The sequence below is a fragment of the Bactrocera dorsalis genome, chromosome 1 (genome assembly GCF_023373825.1).
Source record: "Bactrocera dorsalis isolate Fly_Bdor chromosome 1, ASM2337382v1, whole genome shotgun sequence".
NCBI classification, from domain to species: Eukaryota; Metazoa; Arthropoda; class Insecta; order Diptera; family Tephritidae; genus Bactrocera; species Bactrocera dorsalis.
This window is the reverse complement of record NC_064303.1, coordinates 77,055,455-77,083,249: the sequence shown is the minus strand read 5'-3', so window position 1 is coordinate 77,083,249 and position 27,795 is coordinate 77,055,455. Positions and strand designations below refer to the sequence as shown.

General features: G+C 37.5%; 2 protein-coding genes across 3 annotated transcripts; one reads left to right on the top strand and one right to left on the bottom strand.

Annotated features, from left to right (window-relative positions):
* Window positions 1-2,919, top strand: LOC105223704 (probable pseudouridine-5'-phosphatase). Of its 2 annotated transcripts, none has more exons than XM_011201502.4 (3): window positions 1-303; window positions 862-1,080; window positions 2,435-2,919. In XM_011201502.4, the coding sequence occupies exons 1-3, from the start codon at window positions 243-245 to the stop codon at window positions 2,851-2,853; spliced, it is 699 nt and encodes a 232-aa protein (XP_011199804.1). In that variant the 5' UTR covers window positions 1-242; the 3' UTR covers window positions 2,854-2,919. The 2 variants fall into 2 exon arrangements, with proteins under 2 accessions (XP_011199804.1, XP_011199796.1); XM_011201494.4 differs by lacking the exon at window positions 862-1,080 and adding an exon at window positions 1,121-1,339 and having other exon boundaries at window positions 5-303.
* On the bottom strand, window positions 2,916-27,489 carry LOC105223694 (NADH dehydrogenase [ubiquinone] 1 alpha subcomplex subunit 2). The gene is made up of 3 exons (XM_011201483.4): window positions 27,245-27,489; window positions 3,139-3,245; window positions 2,916-3,085 (listed from the first exon to the last, which is right to left on the bottom strand). The coding sequence occupies exons 1-3, from the start codon at window positions 27,340-27,342 to the stop codon at window positions 3,000-3,002; spliced, it is 291 nt and encodes a 96-aa protein (XP_011199785.1). The 5' UTR covers window positions 27,343-27,489; the 3' UTR covers window positions 2,916-2,999.
* Between the last annotated feature and the right edge of the window lie 306 nt (window positions 27,490-27,795).

Sequence of the window (27,795 nt, the reverse complement as noted above, 5' to 3'; positions counted from 1 at the left end):
TTTCTTTTCACGATGTACTCATCGAAACATCCAGCAAATGAAATCCAGCTGTCATCAACTGATACGACCTTGGTGATTGATCTTTTAATGCATCGAAATATTTGAATGAATACATTGATATCGAATTCGCTATATAATTATATATCAGTCGAAAAGGCAGTAAAAGTTTTCAACAAAATTGTTGCTAATATTTAACACACTTTAGCGCATAGATCTTGATAGATTATTAAAAACTGTGCAGTATGTGTAATAAATTTAAAAATGTTACGCATTGCTTATTTGATATGGATGGTTTATTACTAGGTGAGTATGTGTGTTTAAACCTTTGAAGCAACTACTACATAATTTTGGAAATTCAAATAATTAATATAATTATTTTTTATAGGAAGGGGATCAAAATTAACAGCGTAACTGAACTACTTTTTATTGTTTTATAACGACATCATTTCTTACATACATGCATTTTATATATTAGTTATAGAGACGTTATTTAATTTCGTTTGAGAAATTATTAGGTTATTAATTCCATTAGTGCGGCAAAAATAAAAAGGTTGTGTCACAATATAAATTATTAGAAAATAATCAGATTTTACCAGCAAGAGTTTAGAAGTTGGTATGTATGCTGAAAAAAATAGATTAACTACCTACCATATATCCGAGCCATTATAAAGATTTTCCAAAAATTAAGACAGAACAGGTACAGGTCGAACATATTGTCAATAATATAACTTTTTGAGCAACCCTTGATCAACCTCCCTTACTCAATAATCCATAGTATATTTGCTATTATCATCATGCTCCGAATATTTTATTTTTATATTATGCAGCCCCAAATTTATTTTTTGGTATATTAATCCTTAGATACGGAAAAATTGTATTCGCAAGCCACTCAGGAAATTCTGGATCTGTATGGTAAAACTTACACTTGGGACGTTAAAGTAAGTGTTATGGGGTTGCAGACCCAGCAAGTTGCTGAAGCTATAGTTGCTGCTTATAAATTACCTATAAGCTGGGAAGAATATGCACAAAGGCAACGCGAGCGAACAGAATTTTTAATGACAGAAGCTGAATTAATGCCAGGTAATATCCAAATCTAATCATCTATTTTTTTTTGTTGTAGATACTGAAGTGGTTTATGAAGAAATTGTAAGGCAAATAGCTGATTCTTTTCACAAGTCTTACCCTCGTGATGTGCGAATAAAAATGCTTGGCTCAACCGAGCAAAAATCGGCTGCAATTGCTGTCAATGAACTAGAATTGCCCATAACTGTCGAGGAATACCTGAAAATATTTACAAATAAATGTAAAGAAATGTTGGGAAATTCTCCGTTAATGCCAGGTTAGATCATATACGACCTTTTCAAATAGGTAACTAGATCAGCCGTTAGACATTTTACTTTCATTGAATATTTGTATAAATGAAGCGATGTTTTTTTATGACGCAGTGTTTAGATAAGAAAAATATTTCAATCTCTTCTATTGATAAAAAATATTTATATTATAAACTTTACATCATTTGTTGACTCATTGACATTTCCTTTTCGAATTGTATGCAAACCATTAACAGACATACATACGTACATATGTATGTATAATATTTGGCTGACTTTTGGCCAAACAATGTAATATTGATCTATAGTATTCAACATTTGAATTTTTAATATAAAATCAAAAATATAAAAATCATCGTTTCACTAAAAAAAATTATTTTTCTTTTATCCTTAAACCTTATTCACTAATTTGTTTTATTTTTTGCCGTTCTTTATTATTACCGGTTTTTTTGTCAATTATACACAGGAACATGCACAAAATATCAACTTAAAATTAATATTCACATAAATGTTAAATATTCTATTATTCCCTTGATGAATTCTTATCAAGTTATATATATGAAAATATCAAATAATGTTGCATGAAGTAAGCAAGTTTACCAAATAGGCAACACTGTGATAAAATGAAATACTTATAACTCCTGAGTAATAATGCTTCTAATTGTAGGTAAATGGAAAAATTCAAAAGTATACAAACAAAACGAATCTAATTTTAAACAAATATCTTTTAATCCAATTAAAATACACCTTGTGCCCATAAAATGTTTAGAATGTAAATACAAGAATATTTTTCAATGAAATTTATTAACATCTAGAAAGTTTATCCAAGTTTACATATGTACATACGCGAATTATACTGAATTAGTTGTAACCTCTTCCAAATAGTAAACCAACGTTTTCGTACCACTATGTTTACAAAACAATAATTTCTAAGTTGTTCCATCCGAATATGTGCATGAAAAATAATTATTTTCATTACAATTATACATTTTGTTTTATATATCATTATGAAATTTATTATCAACGGTAGTAATTATTTTCATACATATATACACATAAACTATCGATCGATTTAATCATTGTGTTCTTATAATAATTTATAGGTGCTGAGCGATTGCTGAGGCATCTCCATGCTAATAAGATCCCCATAGCACTGGCTACTAGTTCTGGTGAGCATATGGTTGAAATAAAAGTTACTCATCATCGCGACGTGTTTGAACTCTTTCATCATCGTGTTTGCGGGTCTACTGACCCAGAAGTTAAAGCAGGCAAACCTTCACCTGACATATTTCTTATAGCTGCTTCTCGGTTCTTGGACAAACCTGACCCATCAAACTGTCTTGTGTTTGAAGACGCCCCAAATGGCGTACAGGCAGCCTTAAGCGCAGGGATGCAAGTTGTGATGGTACCAGATAAACTAGTAACGGAAGAGATGCGCAAGGGTGCAACTCAAGTGTTAAAGTCTTTAGATGATTTTCGTCCCGAAGATTTTGGCTTGCCACCTTTTCCAACAATTGGTTAATTAATAAGTTAAAGCCATAAACTTATATTTATATTTAATAGAAGAGCTTAATAAAACTCAAATTTATATGGTTGATGTTTCTTTATTATATTTTATTATTTAGATAAATGTTCACAGTTTTGGCTTGTAGTCAAAAATATATAAATTTACGCTTTTGCTACAGCTTCCACCTGCTTTTGAATTTCTGGTGCCGATTGATTTGTCAAAGGAACGGAAGTTTCTTTACCTAGAACTGTGAACAAATAATTATAATTATATATCGTTTGTACTATCTTATGATCTTACCATATCGTGCCCATAGCCGCGGCTGAACCCCTGAACATTCTCGAATTAAAATTGGCAATTCTGGGTTGTTCTTCTTAAGATTTGGATAAAATTTCTCCACGTATTCCCTAAAAAATGATTGCTTTTTATTTATATACGTATGTATATAGAAAAGTGTGCTCTATACTAAAATAAACAATGCAAATAATACTGTATAGTTATGAAGAAATATTTACAGAATATTCGTCCCTATTCCCGTTGTCGTTTCTGAGTTGCTGTCGTTGTTATCGTTTTTCGTTCCGAAATCAAATATAATATATAGTAAAGTCAAAGAAAAGATATAGAAATTTTAAATTAAAATTAAGAAAGTATAATAACGTCCAAACGCGTCATAATAGGCCCCTATTATGAGTTGCATTCGATCTTCGACAACGATCGAAAATGCTGGTCGAACGAATTTGCATTTGGTATTACGACGCTCATTCGATGAAGATTGGCGTTATTGTGAATTGCAATCATTTTGAATGTTCACGATAGTATACATCTGACAGATAAAACTAACAAATATTTTATAAATAAAGAAAATATAAATATAAGTTAAAATAAAATATGACTAGGACTGAGTTGTGGTTTGGCGATTCTTCAGAGGAGGATGAAAGCTTACTGGAATTGGCTAGAAATAGAAAGAAGCTAAGGGACGCTTCCAACCCTTTGGAATTGGATTCCGCTACGTAAGTACAATGCTATTTGTTAGAGGTTTCTACATGTTCAACATTTAGGAAATTTTATTTGTAGATTTATAAAAAACTTCCGTTTGTCGAAAGAGGCGTTTGTTGATTTGCTGTCCGCTACAGAGGAGATGCTGCTGCGATGCAAACGAGCGAAATCTATTCCCAATATACTAAAATTGACAACAGCTTTACGATTTTGTGCTCAGGGATCGTATCAACTTAGTATAGGGAATGAAAACATGCTTGGACTTGCACAGCCCACGGTGTACTATCTGAGGTACTCGATGCCCTGGAGAATTTCATTTGCCAAAGATGGATAAAATTCAATTATACCGAGGCTGAAATGCAACAAGCAAAATCACATTTTTATAGTAATACCAGATTTCCTGGGGACTTTCGGCCTGCATAAAATTAACAAAAATAGTATAAATTAATTATTTGTTACCATAAAGCAATAAATAAACGAAAAAACCTACATTTTCACAAATTTCCATTCACTACGCTACGCTGTCGATAGGTAAATTCTGTTCGACAGCCATTTCGATGCTCAACGAAAATTTCGACAGGGTCGAATTTGACATTCGATTTTCGATAGCCAGCGAATAGCGAAGATCGAATGCAACTCATAATAGGGGCCTATTTCAACTTGTTATTTGATGTTTTGCATTTTGCGAATTAAATATAATAAGACGTCGTTTGTGCTGTCGTCGACGTCATGTAACGGGAGGCCCAGGAAACGTGCTGTTTCGACGGGGTCGGACCAAAGGGAGGAATGGTGTTAGATGAGTGGGGTTCGTAGGGTATGCAAAGAGGTGGCCAGTTTCATGCGGAGACTCATTGCATGCGGGACATACATTGGGTATGTCAGGGTCTATTCTGGATAAGTAGGAGTTTAACCTGCTACAGTATCCAGAACGAAGTTGCGCTAGGGTCACTGGGTGGCGATTTGACTCCTAGAACGCCATTCACGGGAAGGGAGTCGGTGAAGGTGTTAATGGCTCCGCTGTGAATGGCGGTCAGTACTTGTCGAAAGTCTGTTGCGTCAAAAGTCCGGTCGGCGTACTGTACGACGTCGTCGACGTAGTCAAGGAATGGTTGATTTCTGCGAAAACATCCCAACAGGAACTGCTTGGAGAGGAGTACATTATGCTCCCTGACTGGGAGCATGCGCATCTGACTGTGGAGGTGTTCAATGGGAGACATCAAAAGGCATCCCTTCGTGGTCCGGAGTATTCTGACAAGTCTGTAGTTTCCTCATCTGCGTGCCACTGCATCCAGGCGACCATATAGGTGCTGCGTAGTTAAGGACCGGTCGGCCGATTGCCTTGTATGTTGCCAACAACGTTTCTTTGTCTTTTCCCTATGTGCTGCCGGCTAGCGACTTGAGGATTTGCGCGTTGCGGCTCTGTACCTTGGCGATAATCGTATGGGGAGAGAAGGAGCATAGACTATCGAATGTTACACCTAAAATCTTAGGATTATTGACAGTCGGAATTTTGACGCCATCGACTGCAATATTAAGTTCAAGTCTATACTCCTTCGTCCAGTATGTAAATATGGTCGCTGTGGATTTGGTGGGGGAAAGTGTGAGGTTCCGTGCAGTGAGGAAACGAGAAAGGTCGGTGAGGTAGTTGTTTACCTTCGAACACATGTCATCGATTCCATTGCCCGACGTCAAAATTGTGCAGTCATCAGCGTACGAGGTTATGGAAACCCCCTCTGGTGGTTGCGGGAGTTTCGAGATATAGAAGTTAAACAGTAGCCGGGAGAGGACACCACCTTGCGGAACCCCCTGTTTAATTCTTCTCAGTTTAGATGTCACACCTCGAAATAGTACAACTGACTGACGACCGTTCAGATAGTTCATGGTACACCTCTTTAGCTCTGGAGGGAGCGTAGTTTTTTCAATGTCCTCCAATATCGTTGTGTGGTTGACCATGTCAAAAGCTTTTGACAGGTCCAACGCTGCGAGAATCGTTCTTTCGCAGGGTGGTTTCTGGTTGAGGCCACGAATCCATCCAAGCGTTTATGACGCTAAGTGCTTTTGTGGTGCTATGCACTTTTCGGAATCCATGCTGGTGGCTGGCTAGGCTCAGGTAGTGAGTGAAAGTCGGGAGTAGCAAGACCTCAAGTGTCTTCACTACTGGGGAGAGGAGAGTTATCGGTCGATAAGATTCCCCTTTGTTGGCGGGTTTCCTAAGTTTCAGTAGTGGGACCACTCTTCCGATTTTTCACACATCGGGTATTTTAAGAGTGGTCAGCGATAGGTTGAGGACCTTGGTGAGATATCTTATCCCCGTCGAGCCTAGATGCTTTTGCATTAGCATGTTGATTCCATCAGGGCCAATGGATTTGGAAGATTTTGCCTTGTTGATGACACCCTGAACCTTCTCATCGATGAAAGTAAGTGGCGCGCCGTCGTTTGGCATTTTGCGCAGCCGTCGGTTAACACATCGTTTAGCTTTGTCTACCGAAGGGTGCAGTGTAAACTGCCGGCTAAAATAGCTCGCGCACTTCTTCGGGTCCGAAGAGGCATGACCATTGAATTGAACTTCAACTCGGTCGTCATGTCTCTTCGGGTTAGACAAAGCTTTGACAGTAGCCCAAAGCTTACTCACACCGGTGGAGAGGTTGCAGGACTTCGGGTGCTCTATCCATTTCGTCCGCTTATGGTGGCTTACCGTACGCCGACTCTCCAAATTGAGATCCCTTATTCGGGGATCCCCGGGATCGGCATGGCGTAAGGTGTCGCGCTCGTTAGCTAAAACGGCTGCTTCGGCTGGGAAATTGAGGCGGATTTCCGCTTTCTTACAGCTGGGATGAAGCGAGCGATAGCTGCTGCGATCGCCTTGCGGAATTAACGTTCGCCAACGCATACATCCTGTATGTCAACATGTAACTGGGGGTGTATATATTAAATATTTCGAGCTCGACATCGCCTGATCGGATAGCTATACCCTGACATTCTAGGGTAGTATCCCTGCGGTCGATGTCTTCATCGAATAGACGATACTGCCGTTGCAGTTAAATTGAAGTAGCCGGGTTTGTCGTGGGTGTCCGTGGCTGATCCTGGGGGTGAGGGAGTGACGTGTGGGTGGTGGTTGTTGCAGCTGCAGAACCCGCAGGGGCGGTTGTCGCGCTGGGGTGTTGGTAGGCGACGCCGGGTGTTGTGAGTTGCGGGTGCAGACTACTGCAGCATGGGGCAACGTGCGATTCACTCCACTCACGTGTGGTGCGCAGGCCGGAACACGTCGGGAAGTGACACCAGTCAGTACAGGAATTGCACTTGACTGATGTAACGTTCCGACGTATGACGGTCTGACACACGGAACAGACTGTGCGAGGGACCAAGAGCTGCTGGTTGGTTCTCGCACGAAGATTGAAGCGGGATGAAGGTGAAGGGGAAGGGGGGTGGATCTGTTCATGAGCCGTTTGAGTCGTCTTGGTGGTCCATCTCTAGAAGTTAACATGATCCTCCACCTGGTCTCCCATCGGAGTGGAGGTTTTCGTCTTCCTCTGCTTCCCCCGGCGGGTACAGCGTAGAATTTCTTTAAGAGCTGGAGTGTTTTCGTGTTTTCGACCATTCGGTCAACATGACCTAGCCAGCGTAGCCGCTGTCTTTTATTTCGCTGAACTATGCCAATATTGTCGTATATCTCATATAGCTCATCGTTCTATCGCATATGATATTCGCAGTGGCCAGCGCGAAGGACCATACATCTTCGGCAAAACCTTTCTCTCGAAAACTCGTAACGTCGACTCATCACACGTTATCATCGTCCATGCCTCCGCACCATATACCAGGACGGGAATAATGAGTGACTTATACAGTTTTGTTTTTGTTCGAGAGAGAACCTTCCTTGAGTTTGCTGACGTGCGTTTTTTGCTCCACAGAAGCGGGTGCGTGTCTTGGCTGCAACAAGATAGTGCTCCGAGTCGATGTTAGGACCTTGAAACGTACGCACGTCTACAACATTGGGGACGTGCTTTCCGTCTATTTCAACATGATCGATCTGGTTGGTGACTTTTCGATCCGGAAACAGCCAGGTGGCTTGATACATTTTTCATGCTGGAATCTAGTATTACAGATGACCATATGTCGGGCCTCGATGAAGTTGGTCAGCCATAACCCATTTGGGGATATTTCTTCGTGGAGGCCGAATTTACCGATGTTGTGCAAAAGATAACTTTCTTGCCCACCCTGGCGGTGAAGTTGCCAAGAACGATTTTGACATCATGGCAGGGGCAGCTATCATAGGTGCGCTCCAAGCGCTCATAGAAGACATCTTTGCTCACATCGTCCTTCTCTTTCGTCGAAACGTGGGCGCAAATTAGCGATATGTTAAAGAACTTAGCTTTAATGCGGTTTGTGACTAGAGTGCATCCACAATGCTGAATGACAGTACTCGCTCCCACCACGAATCCCACATCAAATTTGCGCTCCTTTATATGGCCACTGTAGTAAACGCCACAAGGACCTACTCGCCTTAGTCCTTGTCCCGCCCATTGCATTTCTTGGACCGCGGTGATTTCAGCCTTCACTCTAACGAGGACATCAACCAGCTGGGCAGCGGCAATTCCCAAGTAAGGGACTGGACATTCCAGGTGCTTGCCCTTAAATCGTTGTCACTAGTGCGTTTGGCATAATCGTCATCAAAAGGGGGGTCTCTCAACCGAGGCTGTTTACGCTTTTTCATTGGTAGACTTTTTTTACGTGGCAGGTCCCAAGCCAGCATACAACCCTGTGGAGGGGATGTTTCGCCTTCTCACTTCAGCTCGCCTTCAAACGGATGTTTTTTAACTACCCAGAGAATACTTGGTCAAAGTCTGGTAGTCTGGAGCTGCTTGAGCCATATGTAAAAGAATTGTTTCTGGCCACTCCCAATTGAATGGCAATAAGAGAATTTTCCTCACTTGCGTGAACTTCTACACATGACTCTATCCATTAGATCATTATTCGACAAAACCATGAATAGGTTGCAACCAAATTTGGTATCTTATTAACTTATGGGGAAGGTCTTGTACTCCCTTAGTTATATTAACTTATTTTAATGGTGACAACGAAACTTATAACTATTAAAATGAGTTTCATTAAGGTACAATTTATATAGAGTAAAGCCGTCATCAACCTACTTCTGAAAAAAATAATTCGAGCTGCAGAACTAAACAGAGAAGGTACCATCTTCTATAAGGGAGAACAGCTGCTGGCGTATGTTGGTGATATTGATATCATTGGCCTCAACAACCGCGCCGTTAGTTCTACTTTCTCCTGTGAACAAACAGTCGTGGCACTCGTGACTAGGCACCCACGTCACTGTTGATAGTCATAACTTCGAACTTGTAGATAATTTTGTCCATCTCAGAACCAGCATCAACACCAATAACAACATCAGCCTCGAAATCCAACGCAGAATGTCTCTTGTCCACAGGTGCTACTTCGGACTAAGTAGGCAATTAAAGTCCTCTCTCGTCAAACAAAAACAAAACTCTATAAGTCCCTCATTATTCCCAACCTGCTATATGGTGCCGATGCATTGACAATGCAACATCTGATGAGTCGACGTTACGAGTTTTCGAGAAGAGAGAGCATATCATAAAATATATTTATGTTCAGATCGACTGAACGATATCAATCTAGTGCTGGTATGGAAAACTTTTGCATTTGACAAGATATATTCAGGAAATTTGGTATAGATTATTTTCTAAGGCAACAATATAATCTCCGAAGAAATTGTTTAGATCGCTTAACGGTAGCCTATAGCTGCCACATAAACTGAATGATTTGAATCAAATGCTTACATGGGAAACTTCCTTATTTGACGATATATCTTCACGAAATTTGGTATGAGTTATTATTCATAGAAATAATGTAAAATCATAAGATATTGATCAAATCGGCTCACTATAGCATATAGCTGCCATAAAAACCGAACGATCGGAATCAAGGGCTTGTATGGAAAACTTTCGCATCACGAAATTGGCATGGATTACTGTTTAAGGTAATAATATAATCTCCGAAAAAATTCTTCAGATCGGATTACTAGCATATAGCTTCCATACAAACTGAACACATAGTTACTAAAAGAAATGCACCTGTGAAGGGTATATTAGCTTCGGTGAAGCCGAAGTTAACGTTTTTTTCTTGTTTTTGCTAAAGAACACTTGATACACGTTTCATTGTGATATTTCAATCATCAGGCATCCGGATTTCAATTCTTCTTCCTGATTCATTTATATATATCGTCGGCTTAACGTGCAAAGGTGCTAACGACTAGAAAAATTGGTTAAAAAAAAAGTATATAAGCGCGACGAACAAGCTTAAGATTTACGTAAGTGAAATAGTTATAATTATAAAGTGCTAAAGTAGTTATTCAAATAATTTCAATAAAAACTATTTATTTTTTATTTTTAGGATGAATTTCAATTCAATGGATAGTGATAAAAGCAGTAACGAGCATTGCAGCGATTATGGCAATGACGCAGATGATGGAGTTTTAGGACTGGTGCCTTATGGCTTTAATAGCGATTCGGATAAATCACTTGACCTTCCTTCTAAATCACAAACGCGCAAAAGAAGAGGAAAAATGGTTAATCCAGCTTGGTTCGCAGCAAAAAATAAAAAAAACAGATAGAAAATGGGAAACTTTATCTGGGGAAAAAGAAAGAGAATGACCTGTGGAATCATCGAAGAGTTAGAAATGCAAAAGTCATTGGAGAGCGATGTAGCTGTAAAAAAGCCACTAGTTCTGCTGCTCTCCACTGTGCAAAAATTACTGAAGACCAAAGACAAGCATTGTTTAAACAATTCTGGCAAATGGACTGGAAAGAGAAACAGACTTATGTACATAAATACATTGATCCAAGTAACAACTCCTGCAAGAATGCGAAATCGCAAAGATAAACACAAGAGCAGAAGGAGTGGAACATTTCAATACCATGTAAGAGTCGAGCAAAAAAGTGTTAAAGTTTGCAGAAAATTCTACTTGAACACTCTTAGCCTTGGCAGACGTACGGTGCTAAATTGGGATAAGCAGCCTACGATTTCAAGAAACACTACACAGAACGCACCACAACAAAATTGTAGCATTGCACGTGAATCTCTAAATTCGTTTTTCAATACTCTGCCAACCATGGAATCACATTACTGCGGTGCAAGAACTCAAAAAAAATATCTTTTGCCAGAATGGTCGTCAAAAAAACAACTCTTCGAATTTTACGTAGAGGATTAGTGTAATGCACATGGAAACCCCCACTCTCTATTTCAGCATTTTATAACGCCTTTGCGGATCAAAAGCTTGGTCTATTCTTCCCTAAAAAAGGTCAGTGTGAAATCTGTGCGCGACATACTGTGGGAAATATTTTGGATGACGTCTACAATCTTCACCAGGCAAAAAAACATGAAGCTAGGGAAGAGAAACAAAAGGACAAAATCGAAGAAACCTTCGTGTTTACTATTGATCTGCAAGTGGTCTTAATGGCACCAAAATCCCAAGTAAGCAGCCTTTATTACCGCACGAAGTTGCAAGTCCACAATTTGGTGTTTTACAATTTGATAAATCATGATGCTTATTGCTTCATATGGAACGAAGTAGAAGGTGGATTATCTGCCGAAGAATTTGCTAGCATTTGGGTGTACTTCATCGAGAATAAAATAATTGCAAATCTTACCGAGAATGCAGCTGCTACGAAAATTATTCTTTATAGTGATGGATGTACGTACCAGAATAGGAATGTTTCTATGAGTAACGCTTTGCTCAATACATCTATTAAACATTGAGTAATAATTGAGCAAAAAATACTAGAAACGGGGCACACCCAAATGGAAGCTGACAGCGTACATTCAGTTATCGAGCGTGTTATTAAACACCAAATTGTTAATGTAAAGGCAGAGTATATTCAAATATGTCAGAATGCTCAAGGGCATACATTTTTTAAAAACAATTCGGCCTGGTCGCGGAAAGGGTGAATCAAAAGTCACCGATATTCGTGCGATTAAATACACACCGGAAAGGGAAATATTTTATAAATTGCGTTTTCCCGAGCCATGGAGCTATTTACAACAAAGAGTGGACAGAAGTGTTGTGCCAACGGATTGGTCTAATTTGCCACAGCTTCACCAAGAAAGAAGAAAATTAATAGCAAGAAAATACGCAGATTTGCAATATTTAAAAACTTCTTTGCCAAGAGACTACCATCAATATTATGACGACCTGCCACATGAGTGATATCTTCTTATTTTTTAATATATTTTTTTTTTGGTTTGTTTAATTTATAATTTCCAAACAGCAATGAATTAAGACTGAACTGATATATTAACTTTTTGTGATACCTTAAAGTTTAAGGCTTAAACAAAGATTTTCCATTTAAGTACTTATGTATTCCTTTAAACGACAGCAACAAAGTAAGACTGTATAATATTTTTTTGTGATAATAAAATACGCCATTTGCAAAAAAACTGCAATATTTCTTTTTCGAAAATGTGCTAAGTCCTTACTTAAATGAAATATCACAGTTGACAAAACTGCGTTAGAAAAATAAAAAAAAATTTTGAACTTCAATTTTTATTCAGTTTTTTTTTATTTTATTTAATAATTCAAAAATGGCACTTAGCACCTTTGCACGTTAAGCCGACGATATACTATGAGCAAAAAATAGTTAGGCATAATTTTGAAACTCTTAATTTATTTCTATGACGATCTCCTCAAAGTTGTTAAATCAATTTCCGAAATAGCCTTCAATGCGCGAGTTAAGGAACGTATTCCTTATAGTAGTAACAAACAACAAAACAATTTTTTGTTTCAGTAAATAGAATGCATCAAAACAACATTGAGTTGGAACAATTGAAATGCACTATGACTACAACAAACAATCTTAAACAAAGAAGTATCAAAAAAACATTGAGTTTGAATACCACGACAACCTTATATAAAAACAAAGAAAACGTATCTAAGCAAACAATATATGTTGGGGATTGTTTTAAAATGAAACGCTTTATTTTGGATTATTTTATAAAATGATTTATTTAATACACCGGTTGGAAAACGTAGGTTTAAATACTCAGTACGTATATTACAAAATTAGTTTAATGACCAATGCGCACGTCCGTATGGTATGGAGTTTCAAAATCAAGTGTCTGTATCAGAGAGCTGCAACGATCACATTTTTTTCAATCATACCCGATCATTGACTCAGATTTTTTGTGACGGAAAACTTTGCTTCAACAAAAATGAACGATCGCAAGCGAGCGTGCTCAAAGCGAACAATCAGTTTCAATCACTGTTGCTTGTTTCGTAATGATTTTTCTCGATCGAACGCCTTGTGTGAGCAGCAAAGAATGTTCGAGAATGCTGCTTGCATTCCGATCGATCACAATCATACCGTTTGGTCATACCGGGTGGTTCCTGCCAGCAGCGCAGTCGCTGAGCGTTCTTTTTCTTTAGCTGGAAATATTATAACTGAAAAAAGAAATAGGCTCGGACCATATTCAGTTGATAATTTATTGTTTTTAAATTCATTTTTTAAAAGTTTTAGCGATTAAGAAACCAAGTTTATTTTTATTATTTATTTTAATTTGTTGATCTCAATGAAGAAGTGATAAAAATTTAAAATTTGTGTTCCCTAATATTTTGAGCATTACCTTTGTTTATTAATTTTAAGCATTAATTGAATTTTAGTTTGAAGCGTTAAAAATGAAGAAATATATGCAGTAATGTTTTGGATTTTATGCATCGCAACTTGTTTCCGTTAAAACACACAAATATGTACATACAAACTATGCACATACATATTTGCAGGGCAATTCTCGATCTGATTGGTTCAATCACAATCAATTCAAACGCACAATTGATCGATGTATGAGTTTTCGTGCATCATTGGACTTGATCGTGTTTTCCTGTACAATCATTTCCAATCATCATACCGGAACAGAACAATCAGTTTCAATCAGTAAGCAGAGCAATCAAATCAATTGATCGAACTCCTTCGTTTTGAGCACGAAACTCGATCGAACAATTTTGTTGCGAACCGCTGTGCTGAGTTGTGACCGTTTTGAGCGAGGCTGATCAAACAGGATCGATCATACTCAATGCAGGTCTCTGGTCTGTATTTTCAACTGTCGCTGTCGGCGTTCATTGCAATCCCACATATATATGTAAACAAACCTAAACAAATAATTAATCTGTATGTAGACAAACTATCAACTATTTAGTAATAAGTAAATATACTAGTTAGTATAAATAGAAGTAAGAACGATGTAATAAGTTAGTCTTAAGAGTATAAATAAAGAGTACACATTTCGGTGCAGCTCAAAATATTGGGTTCAAAAAAGTCTTGCGTTCTTTATTGTTCTTTATTGAATTTTTTTTATTGAAATTGAAATGAATTTTTGATGACTCATGCCCAGCTCTTGACCGATGCTACTGCTGCTACTATGCCGGTCTCTTTCGACCAATTCAGCGATATTATCGCAATTTTCGACGACAGGCCTTCCGGAGCGTGGCGCATCTTCGACCACCTCTACACCAGAATGAAAACGTTGAAACCATCGTTGTGCGGTGGAAATGGAAATTGTATCGGGTCCATAAACTGCACAAATTTTATTGGCGCCTTGAGATGCATTTTTGCTTTTATCAGTAGTAGTGCTGTAAAATATGCCGTATTTTCTCTTTATTTTGCTCCATGTTTGCGACGCTATAACTCACGAACGACTTAAAAGAAACGACAATCAATCAATCAAACACGTGTTAGCGCGTGAAATGAGCTTTCCAAAAAGGTATAGCATGACCCGATGCGACGAATAAAACGAGAACTACGCGCTTTCAGCGCCAACTAGCGAAAATACCGCAAGACTTTTTTGACTATATGATTTAATTGAGACGTTTTATGAGAATTTTCTCAAAAAGCTTCGATATTATCGGTAGAAGTGATATGGGCCTGTAAGAAGATAGATCATATCCAGACTTTTGAATTAAAATAACATCAACAATTTTCCAATATGTTGGCACGAATTTAAGATGAAAAATATCGAAATTCAATGGTTTTATCCTCTTATTTAAAACTTTGGCATACTAGGAATTTTTTTCCATTTTAGACGACAAAATTTGTAACCGTTTCATGTCATTTTTATATTTACTTCAAATAAACGCGCTCGTTTCTATTTCGATCCCAATTACTGCAACGACTACACGAATTTAAAAAAGAATACAATGTATAATGTCTTCGGCAATGGAATTTTTGTTCGTAACCCATAATTGACGTGGACTTGAAGGCTGATATATCGAAATGATTATGGCGAAAATTGGGCGATCATCATTTGCATTCGAAGTAGCTATCACATCGTCCATCGTTTGATTCCAGCGATTATCATGTTCAAGCAATTGTAATTGTTGGCTTGCTTCTCAAAAGTTGCACACACCGTACCATTCACACTACGCAATGACTCAAATGAAGTTGAATCGCATACATTAATCAATAGCAACCGAAGGTAAAAGCAATGTTCTCGAAGCAATTCCCACGACAGCCGGTTCCACGCACCGGAATTGAATCAGATTTTATCCGACTAAGGGCGGTTTTTTCGGCGATCTAACCCCTTTGGGATCGGTGAGTATTAATTTGTGTTTGTCGTCATTGGAGCAATGCCTTGCACCAGGGTTGCTCGTGCAAAACGGCTCCATCCAAAATCCACCTCGGTCAGGTGCAATACATGCAATGGATGGAGCCATCTTAAGACCTGTTATGGCCTTAAGACTCATAGGGAGTTGACCACGCGTTACATGGCCCCATGTTGTCTGCGCAATACTGCGACAGAAGCCTCTACGGCTGTACAATCTGCACATAGTTCGCGCGCCGGTCCCCAGGAGCTCAATCAGGCAACATAACTCCCCCTCTGGCTTGTCGCCCTCCAACCTTCATCCCGCTTCAATCCTCGTGCGAGAACCAACCAGCAGCTCTTGGTCCCTCGCACAGTCTGTTCCGTGTGTCAGACCGTCATACGTCGGAACGTTACATCAGTCAAGTGCAATTCCAATACTGGCTGGTGTCACTTCCCGACGTGACGTGAGTGGAGTGAATCGTACGTTGCCCCATGCTGCTGGAGTCTGCCCCCGCAACTCACAACAGTGTCGTCGCCTACCAATACCCCAGCGCGACAACCGCCCCTGCTACTTCTGCAGCTGCAACAACTACCACCCACACGTCGCTCCCTCACCCCCAGGATCACCCACCTTCATATTGCACAACACCGTGCAGTATCGTCTAATCGATAAAGACATCGACCGCAGGGATACTACCCTAGAATGTCAGGGTATAGCTATTCGGTCAGGCGATGTCGAGCTCGAAATATTTAATATATAGTATACAGCTTCACATTTCCCGGGGATCCCCAAATAAGGGATCTCAATCGGCGTATGGTAAACCATCATAAGCGGACGAAATGGATAGAGCACCTGAAGTCCTGCAACCTCTCCACCGGTGTGAGTAAGCTTTGGGCTACTGTCAAAGCTTTGTCTAACCCAAAGAGACAGGACGACCGAGTTGAAGTTCAATTCAATGGTCATGCCTCTTCGGACCCGAAGAAGTGCGCGAGCTATTTTAGCCGGCAGTTTACACTGCACCCTTCGGTAGACAAAGCTAAACGATGTATTAACCGACGGCTGCGCAAAATGCCAAACGACGGCGTGCCACTTACTTTCACCGATGAGGAGGTTCAGGGTGTCATCAACAAGGCAAAATCTTCCAAATCCATTGGCCCTGATGGAATCAACATGCTAATGCTAAAGCATCTAGGCTCGACGGGGGTAAGATATATCACCAAGGACCTCAACCTGTCGCTTACCACTCTTCAAATACCCGATGTGTGGAAAATCGGAAGAGTGGTCCCACTACTGAAACCTGGGAAACGCGCCAACAAAGGGGAATCTTATCGACTGATAACTCTCCTCTCCCCAGTAGTGAAGACACTAGAGGCCTTGTTAGTCCTGACTTTCACTCACTACCTGAGCCTAGCCAGCCACCAGCATGGATTCCGAAAAGTGCACAGCACCACAAAAGCACTTAGCGTCATAAACGCTCGGATAGTTTGTGGCCTCAACCAGAAACCACCCAGCGAAAGAACGATTCTCGCAGCGTTGGACCTGTCAAAAGCTTTTGACACGGTCAACCACACAACGCTACTGCAGGACATTGAAAAAACTACGCTCCCTCCAGGGCTAAAGAGGTGGACCATGAACTATCGAACGGTCGTCAGTCATTCGTACTATTTTGAGGTGAAACATATAAACTGAGAAGAATTAAACAGGGGGTTCCGCAGGGTGGTGTCCTCTCCGCGCTACCGTTTAACTTCTATATCTCGAAACTCCCGCAACCACCAGAGGGGGGCTCCATACCCTCGTACGCTAATGACTGCGCGATATTGACGTCGGGCAATGGAATCGATGGCATGTGTTCGAAGGTAAACAACTACCTCACCGACCTTTCTCGTTTCCTCACTGCACGGAACCTCACACTTTCCCCCACCAAATCCACAGCGACCATATTTACAAACTGGACGATGGAGTATAGACTTGAGCTTAATATTGCAGTCGACGGCGTCAAAATTCCGACTGTCAATAACCCTAAGATTTTAGGTATAACATTCGATAGTCTATGCTCCTTCTCTCCCCATACGATTATCGCCAAGGTACACAGCCGCAACAAAATCCTCAAGTCATGGGGAAAAGACAAAGAAACGTTGTTGGCAACATACAAGGCAATCGGCCGACCGGTTCTTAACTACGCAGCACCTATATGGTCGCCTGGATGCAGTGGCACGCAGATGAGGAAACTTCAGACTTATCAAAATACTGCACTCCGGACCACAACGGGATGCCTTCTGATGTCTCCATAGAACACCTACACAGTGAGACGCTTATGCTCCCAGTTATGGAGCATAATGAACTCCTCTCCAAGCAGTTCCTGCTGGGATGTTTTCGTAGAAATCAGACCTGCAGCCATCTGCTTGGAGCGGAACCGCCTCCTAGGAGCATCAAAAGGGCTTCCTTGACTACGTCGACGACGGCGGAGCGGAGCCATCAACACCTTCACCGACTTCACTTCCCTTCTCGTGAATGGCGTTCTTGGAGTCAAATCATCACCCATAGCAGACGAAGAGCTCCAGCTGCCGCGAGAAACGCGAGTGACCCTAGCGCAACTTCGTTCTGGATACTGTAGCAGGTTAAACACCTACTTATCCAGAATAGACCCTGACATACCCAATGTATGTCCTGCATGCAACGAGTCTCCGCATGATACTGACCACCTCTTTGCATGCCCTACAAACGCTACTTATCTAACACCCTCCTCCCTATGGTCCGACCCCGTCGAAACAGCACATTTCTTGGTCCTCCCGTTAGATGACGTCGACGACAACACAAGTGACCTTTACCATCCTAACGGGGATAAGATATTCCGTTAAAACAACAACAATGTTCTCGCAAACGGATCAAAGACGCAAGTTGAGAAAAAACTCGTCAATGTTAATTTTGTACTGTATTCTCCGTGTTGAAATACACTCTTTGGCCATTCTCCAAATTAACTGCGATACGCACAACAGTCGGAAAACGTTCATGAATTGCAAAAGTAAATATCCTATAAAGCGCTTTATTGCAGTTCACGTATCGACCGTAAGACCAATATCCGCCATGTTGCTTGCTTTGACGTACTTACAAACTAAAATACGTTTGCACGTACGATTACACCAAACTGCAATACTTAACCTTGATATGACTTTTGAATGTGAACTAGAAAATAATGGTGAATATAGTACGATCCATGTGTTGTTAACTTCGATATTCACTCTTCTAAATTGAATGCTGAATGTTCTGCCATTGTCAACTTGTGAGCGACACTAAAAGAGTAGATATCCGTCATTTCTAGTTTGTGTTTTCCGAAAGAAAAGCACGTGGATAGTGTTTCGTGCATTAATTGTCAGACATACAAACCGAAGTGGGATTGTGGTGTCCGCAAGGTCCATGAACCATATTGGTTTTCACCACTTCGTATAATACTGGATATTTCTCTGTATCAGGAATTTCCGCAGAAATGATTTCATCAATTTGATCTGGTGTAACCCCATCCATCATCCAAAGAAGAATGTGTGCGTGCGGCAAACCTCTCTTTTGCCACTCAACAGAGTACATCTAGCATCTAACAGCACCACATATACGTTGCTTCAAGATAAAGGCCATCAAACATCGTAACTGTTGTTTGAAAAGTCGTGCTGTGACATCGTGACGATCTTGCTGATTGATCACGATTCAATAATTCCGTAATCTGTGACCATTTTGCATTGCAAGTGAATGCAACAAAAAAATCCGCCCGTCTATAATTTCGCACGTACATGTATGTAATCGTGCATGTGCTTTGGACTGCCAATATTTAATGTACATATATTGATGCCAAAAAGAACACCGACCGATATTAGCCCAACCTCTTCATGGCATCGTAACAAATTTCAATCTGTAATTGATCACTTTGTGTGAAACATACAGACCGAATAATTTCAATTTCACACTGAATAATTTTCAATAATTTTTCAGCCGTTCTCGAGCCTTAGCGTTACTAACAAACAAATATTCATTCGTTTGTATGGGAAAAAGAAATGGACTATTTTAGGGTTTTTCCGGCAATTATCCGAATATTTCGACGTGAAAACTATCCTTGAACTTCAAAGAACATTAAAAAAAAGAATTGGCCAAATTTGTCTAGGCGTTGTTGAGTTATGATCTTAGCAACATATATTGCGATTCATTTTTATATTATAGTCTTTTCATATGCTGTGAGTATTTTTGCGCTTCTTCTCTTTATTAGTTAATATTCGTGTAAATAACCGGAACCGTTTTTATTATTATTTTTATTTTTTTATATTGTAGATCTCTTCCCTCTGACATAAATTTCTGCATAAGTTACATTAACATTGGCATGAAAGCCACTACACTGACCTTTACTTGCCATTGAACTACTTTACTTTGACATTGAACATTATATTGATGTCCAACGGCATGACATTAGGATATACTGTTTTTGCTTATTTTTTTATTTTTATTAACTTTCCTTTTATTATTATGATTATTATTAATTTTTAATAGTATATTCGTTTAAGGATCGTTTTGGTATATCCTACAGACTGCACCAGTAAAATTTAAAAATTAATATATTGGACTTTAACAATTTTAAATATTTCAATATTAAATTAATACCATCACATTTCAACGGTTGCTTAGTAACTCAATCATCCTTCCCTAATAACTGCTGCAGAAGGTCATGTCCATTATTTCACTCCCAACGTATAGGAGCGTATTCGACATTGATTTATTGTTTGAGTGAGGGTAACAATGCCACTTAGATACATACCAGAGACCTGCATTGAGTATGATCGATCCGGTTTGATCAGCCACGCTCAAAACGGTCAAGCTCAGCACAGCTGTTCGCAACAAAATTGTTCGATCGAGTTTCGTGCTCAAAACGAAGGAGTTCGATCAGTTGATTTGATTGCTCTGTTTACTGATTGAAACTGATTGGTTGGTTCCGGTATGATGATTGGAAATGATTGTACAGAAAAAGGCGATCAAGTCCAACGATGCACGAAAACTCAGACATCGATCAACTGTGCGTTTGAATTGATTGTGATTGAACCAATCAGATCGATAATTGCCCTGCGAATATGTATGTATGTACAGTAGAATCCCGATTATCAGGATCAAATAAAACCAGGGGTATTCCGTATAATCGAAAATCCGAATAATCGATTTCAAAGCAAATCAAACAATATTTAAATTACATATAATAAAGTTTTATTATGTAATAAGTTTTACAAGTGTAGTTTAGATAATATGACGATGTATAAAAACCGAGCTATAACGATAAATAATATATTACATAATGCCTATGTAATTTAAAATTTTGGTTTGAAATAACTTGTTATTGGTTTTTGACGTAAAGAATCACATCGTTTCATTGCGGCCAAGCCCCTGATGCGTTTCAGTTGTAACAACTGAATGGGATCCGATTGACAATTAGAGCCGAGACGAATGAGTCCGGATAATCGGATATTCGGATAATCGATGGTCGGATAATCGGGATTCTACTGTACATATTTGTGTGTTTTAACGGAAACAAGTTGCGATGCATAAAATTAGCCAAAACATTACTGCATATATGTATTTCTTCATTTTTAACGCCTAAAACTAAAATTCAATTAATGCTTAAAATTAATAAACAAAGGTAATTTTTAAAATATTAGGGAACACAAATTTCAAATTTTTATCACTTCTTCATTGAGATCAACAAAAACTTAAAATTAAAAGAAGGTAATAAACTTGGTTTCTTAATCGCTAAAACTTAAAAAAAAAAATGAATTTAAAAACAATAAATTATCAACTGAACATGGTCCGAGCCTATTTCTTTTTTTAGTTATAATATTTCCAGCTAAAGAAAAAGAACGCTCAGCGACTGCGCAGTAACCACCCGGTATGACCAAACGGTATGATTGTGATCGATCGGAATGCAAGCAGCATTCTCGAACATTCTTTGCTGCTCACACAAGGCGTTCGATCGAGAAAAATCATGACGAAACAAGCAACAGTGATTGAAACTGATTGTTCGCTTTGATCACGCTCGCTTACGATCATTCATTTTTGTTGAAGCAAAGTTTTCCGTCACAAAAAATCTGAGTCAATGATCGGGTATGATTGAAAAAATTGTGATCGTTGCAGCTCTCTGATACATACGTATAATAAATAACACAGTACAACAGCTAATCTGGGGGGGTGAGAAATTGCAAGTCAGGGTGATGGTACTAGGTCAGTATAGTAAAACCCACAAAGGGTTTGGCGTTCGTATGTGTCAGTTTTTTTTATGACCTTTTAAATTTTTTCCTTATCTTGATGTTTTTTCGCTTAGTTGTAACATTTTGGCAAAAACGTAGTTTAACATAACTCGCGAACCACTTGTTCGATTTTGATGAAACAAATTTAGAAAAATTAAAATTTAAAATTTAGTAAAACAAAATGAAAAAAAAAAACGATTTTGCCAAAATGTTACAACTAAGCGAAAAAACATCAAGATAAGGAAAAAATTTAAAAGGTCATAAAAAAAAACTGACACATACGAACGCCAAACCCTTTGAGGGTTTTACTATACTGACCTAGTACCACCACCCTGACTTAGAATTTCTCACCCCCAGACAATAATCCCAAAAATGTTCCACAGTGTAATATATTCACTTGGGGCCAACAAAAACGCAACACAACTTGTGCCGACTAACTGCAGCTATATAATTGTAAATTTGAAACTTTCTATAAGAGCGGAGATGCAAAATTTTTACAAAGTGGATTTAAATTTATATGGAAAATAAAAACTTGCCAAAAAGCTACAACTAACGCAAATATAAGGCTGCACGATTTTCTTGACCTAAAAAGTACCAAAATTATAGTCAAAATTATTCACAACATATTACATGGTTGACGAAAGCAAAGTTAATCTGCTAAGCTCAAAAAATCTGCTTTGCGTACTCCATTCAGGTAATGAAAGTTTCCAGGATAAATTTGTAGTAAAGAAAACTGTCTTCTTAAAGACAAATGATTTGGAATAATGAATGCACAAAAAGGAGCCAGTGGTTAACGATTTTTTTTTACCCGCAATTGAAGATATTTATACGGATCGCCTAATCTTCCATCGTTCGAAATGTTTAAGATAAGGTTGGAAAGAAATCATGCATATATTATATGATCTATACAATATTGGCAAAATTCCCATTTCGTTGGCGCCGCGATCTGAAGGTACCGTACGAAAGAGGAAGTTCTCCTGATTAAAAAATTGATAGGTATCGCAAACGCTTAGTTTACGGGATATTCAAATTAAGGACATAAGTTTAAAGTTCAAACATTTCAACTATTAGCTATTCCACTATTTCATTTAAGAGGAGAGCCTGGTTTAGAGGCTTCAAAAAATCGATTTTTTTGAGGATTTTTTTGGGAAGGAAAGAAATAAGTGATTAAATCAAAACTTCGGGGAAACTTTAGTATACGATCCCACGATTTCAGGGTTAAAAGTGGTATGGTTGGATAGAGCTGATGCTCCAGATTAAGAAAATATATAATTGTTGCCGCCGCAAACTTATAGTTTCCGAGATATTTGCATTTAAAGTTGAAAATTTTGCAAATTTTATCTTGCAATTTCTCGATTGCTAGTAATTATTTAATTCATATTATGCCTTTTTTATGCACTTATACTTCATTGCATTGTTTCTACATATTTATTTTTTAGTAATTATTTAGTTATTTGCTTAAAATAAGCATTTTATATTTTACACAATTTTCATTCCATGCACAATAACAAAAGTATTCCGTGTTTACAGATATTAAGTGTTGCCATAATTACACATATATCAAACGAATAAGAATGGATATAAAAACTCAAACGCAGAAAACTATCTGAAATAAATTTTCCATTGTAATAAGAAAAGTTTTAAGGCTTTATTGGCGGCCTTCGGCCGCGCTTCAAAAAAAAAATAACCCTGGCCGATCCAACACCGGGGTGTTTCAAGTTTTTTTTTAAATTAAAACTCCTTTTCGCGTTGGCGGCCTTCGGCCGCGCTTCAAAAAAATAACCCTGGCCGATCCAACACCGGGGTGTATCAGGTTTTTTTTAAGTAAAACTCCTTTTCGCGTTGGCGGCCTTCGGCCGCGCTTCAAAAAAAATAACCCTGGCCGATCCAACACCGGGGTGTATCAAAAATCTTGATATATCAAGAAAAAGGGCAATGATTTATGTATTTGGGGTATAGTCCTATTTTTTATTCATTTTTATTCGTTTGATAAATGTGTAATTATGGCAACACTTATTATCTGTCAATACGGAATACTTTTGTTATTGTGCATGAAATGAAAATTTTGTAAAATATAAAATGCTTATTTTAAGCAAATAACTAAATAATTACTGGAAAAAAAATATGTAGAAACAATGTAGTGAAGTGTAAGTGTATAAAAAGTGCATAATATGAATTAAATAATTACTAGCAATCGAGAAATTGCAAGATAAACTTTGCAAAATTTTCAACTTTAAATGCAAATATCTCAAAAACTATAAGTTTGCGGCGGCAACAATTATATATTTTCTTAATATGGAGCATCAGCTCTATCCAACCATACCACTTTTAACCCTGAAATCGTGGGATCGTATACTAAAGCCGACCCAAAACTTCTAGGGTTTATAGTTATATATTTAAACATCATTCACAAATTTTTTTGAATATGAAATCTTTGATATTCAGCTTTTGGGAAGCAAATGCCCGATGCACTTCGCATGTTCATTTGTCGGACCGCGGGCAGGATGCAGGTCGCAATTTCTATCGGAAACAAAAAATTCAAAGAGATTCATATTTTTTAGTAATTTATCTTCTTGTTAAATAAAAAAGTGGTTTTACACCAAAAAAATTTTTACTTTATGTTGTTTAAAAATATGTTCAAACTTGACTTTACTTAGTTTTTTTAGTTTAACTAGAAGATAATTTAATGCCTAAGATAATAAACTTTGCCTCAATTCCATACGACGTTTAGTTTTTATTATAATGCCCGCAAATTAAGAAAAATCGTAAAAATGAAAGACCGACAAATCGCGCTTTCTGCCCAGTCGCTCATATATGTATCTGCTAGACGTTCGGTCACTATTTTCCTTCTAGCTTCGAAAAAAATTCAAATTCTCATCTAAAACTTTGAGGACACATTCTTAGATTATTTTTTTAAAAGATTTAAGAAAAAATCGATTTTTTGAAGCTTCTAAATCAGGCTCCCCCCTTAACACACTACGCCCATTTTTCACTTAAAATTAATTAAATTAAACTGCAAACATTTAAACAAATTCACATTTTACACTTTTTGCAGGTTTTTAAGTAAGAAATCAATAAAAAATCAATTTTAAAAGTACTTTTTACACTCGTTGTCAATCATATACATTTTATAATATTATAATATAGTATTACTTATATGTGTTTATTAAATATAAATCACATATTATTCATATATATAGAAAAAGTGATCACATTCTCAATTATAGCTTGCAAAATTAGAGATTTTTTTTATATTTAATAAAAAAAAATTACGTGAAAATACAAACAAAGAAAGCGCTGTCATTGAAAATTAATTTATATTTAGTTTTTAAGTTGTGGCCACTCTCATTTTCCTTACAATTGGAAACAATTTAACCTCTTTGACTATGAGTGTGCCAAGTGATTTTTAAATTAATAAATTTAGCTAAAAGAAAACAAAATAAAAGTGAAATGTGAATTTATATCAATGTTTAAACTGTATATTTCAATATACAAAGTGGAAAAATGTAGTTGAACATTGTGGTGTATCAAGTGTTATTTATACAAATTTTTGAATTTTTAAAAGCGAATATTTTGAAAAATATAAGTGTTAGCAACATTATTGTTAGGTTAATTTTAGAATAGCATCCTCTGATTTCGGGATGAAATTGGGTATGAACGGATAGAGGATGTTCTACAGATCAAGAAAATATATACATGTAGTTGCCGCCGCTGACTTATGGTTTTTGAGTTATTTGCATTTATAGTCCAAAAATTCAACACGCGTTTTAGTGTTTCTCTTATTTATAATGAATTATACACTTATATTTTTAACTTTTATATCCACTTACACTTCATTAATTCGTTTCTACCCATTTATTTTATATTATAAAGTGCAAAAATAACTTTTATTCAATATTTCACTTTCGTTCAATTATTTTTGTTCACATAATAACAAAAGCGTTGCATTCTAACTAATAATCAGTGTTACCTTCCGTACATATTTCACAGAAGAACCAAAATAAATAAAGAAAACAAATAATACTTCAATGACAGGAAATAAATAACACATTAGTTTTTAGCATATACATAACATAGTATTCCTTTCTGTATTGGCGCCCTTCGACCGCGCCTCAAAAAATAACCTTGGTCGAACCATCAGTTCTTTCAGGTTGAACTCTTTTCTGCACTGGCGGCCTTCGGTCGCGCTTCAAAGAAATAACCCTGGTCGGACCAACAACTGGTCGTGCTCAGTCCTTTCTCCCTGAACGCCTTCTGGCCGATCCAACACCGGGGTGTGTCAGATTTTTTTGGAGTAAAATTCTTTTTTGCGTTGGCGGCCTTCGCGCTTCAAACAAAAATAACTCTGGCCGATCCCACAGCGGGATCTTTGAGTAAATCTGTTTTCTGCTTTTTACTCATGATATAGCAAGAAAAGGAATAATGATTTATGTATTTGGGGTATAAACCTAGTTTTTATTCATTTTTATTCTTTGATAAATGTGTAATTATGGCAACACTTATTATTTGTTTAAATTTAAAATGCTTATTTTAAGCAAATATCTAAATAATTACTGAAAAATAAATATGTAGAGACAATGTAGTGAAGTGTAAGTGTATACAAAGTGCATAATATGAAAAAATTAATTACTAGAAATCGAGAAATTGCAAGATAAAATTTGCAAAATTTTCAACTTTAAATGCAAATATCTTGAAAACTACAAGTTTGCGGCGGCTATAATTATATATTTTCTTAATCTGGAGCATCAGCTCTATCCAATGATACCATTTAAATCGTGGGATGGTATACTAAAACCGGCCCGTTCATTATTTAATTCAAAACAAATGTGTAGAAACGAATTAGTGAAGTGTTAGAGGATATAGAGTTAAAGATTTTAGATTAAAATGCATTTACATGCATTTTATTTATTTTTTAATTATGAAATGCAAATATCTCAGAAACCCTAAGTCCGTAGCAATTATATACATATATATATTTCCTTGATCTGGAGGACCCCCTCTATCAGTTCATACCCATTTTAAACCCGAAAGCGAGCTATGCTATTATTAATCCCAGCCTTATTGGGAAGGAGAAGCTCCCCTATCAGCAAATACCCCATTTATACCAAATTCGTTTTCAGTTCCCAACCCGAAACCAGAAGATGCTATTCTAAACCCAACCCAAAATTTTTGTCTACAACTTATTTGCACTACGAGAACAAACAAATACAATAAAAATGCCTTAATAGTCCCCAAGTTCATAAACAAATTGCTTCTCTATCCGCCGATACAGAGCCTAAACAATTGTAACCGTACCATAAAGAGTATAAATAATATAAACCAAATCCTGTTATCCTGCTTTGGTTGGTTTCCCGGTATAATAATAAATGTTTGAAATATTTATGATTCGTATATATTTTGGAAGAATTGTTTTAAAAGTCTACTGATAGTATTATATTATAAAAGTATTTTTAATCTTATTAGTATTTCAGAGAAATATAAAAAGCAGATAAATCCACAACTATTATATAACTTTGAACTTGTCATTTTAGCATACCTTGCTCCTTTTGATGCTTCACCCGATTGACAAAGGTGTATACGTAGCTCCTTTAATTTTGGAGACACTTTAGTCAAACGAGCAATAGAAGCACGCATTTTTTAACTCTGGTTGTTTAAACAAATATATGTTCAATATAAATGTTATGTCTGCTTTGTGACTGCGAACTGTTGTTTATATTTTTGACATTTAGAAGCAATTTTGATTGAACAACTTTGTAATAGAGATGTGTCAGATTTATCAAGCACCAGTTTCGTATTTCAAAGAATTTTCCGATAAATCGTATATCTTGGAACTCACTCATGAATTATATCACTGCCCTGCAAAACAGTTATCTGTTAGCAAACGTGTATGCGACTACTCATTGTTCACTTTTGCAATCGTTAAACTATTTCCTTTCATTCAGAGGGTGGGAAAAATAGATTAGATAAGTAATGGCAGAAACAGTGGTGAACGTAGAATCGTGGCCCGTGTCAGCTGAAACGACCTATTTTATGGGCGCGCAATGTAACTGAACAGTGAAAAACGCTACTCCCTTCTCTCTTTGACGT

Coding starts and splice junctions, on each gene's coding strand:
- LOC105223704 (XM_011201502.4), top strand. CDS start 243: ATGTGTAATAAATTTAAAAATGTTACGCATTGCTTATTTGATATGGAT. Junction 304..861: donor TATGGATGGTTTATTACTAG/GTGAGTATGTGT, acceptor ATTAATCCTTAG/ATACGGAAAAATTGTATTCG. Junction 1,081..2,434: donor AGAAGCTGAATTAATGCCAG/GTAATATCCAAA, acceptor AATAATTTATAG/GTGCTGAGCGATTGCTGAGG.
- LOC105223694 (XM_011201483.4), bottom strand. CDS start 27,342: ATGCGTGCTTCTATTGCTCGTTTGACTAAAGTGTCTCCAAAATTAAAG. Junction 3,246..27,244: donor GAAGCATCAAAAGGAGCAAG/GTATGCTAAAAT, acceptor ATCATTTTTTAG/GGAATACGTGGAGAAATTTT. Junction 3,086..3,138: donor GCGGCTATGGGCACGATATG/GTAAGATCATAA, acceptor ATTTGTTCACAG/TTCTAGGTAAAGAAACTTCC.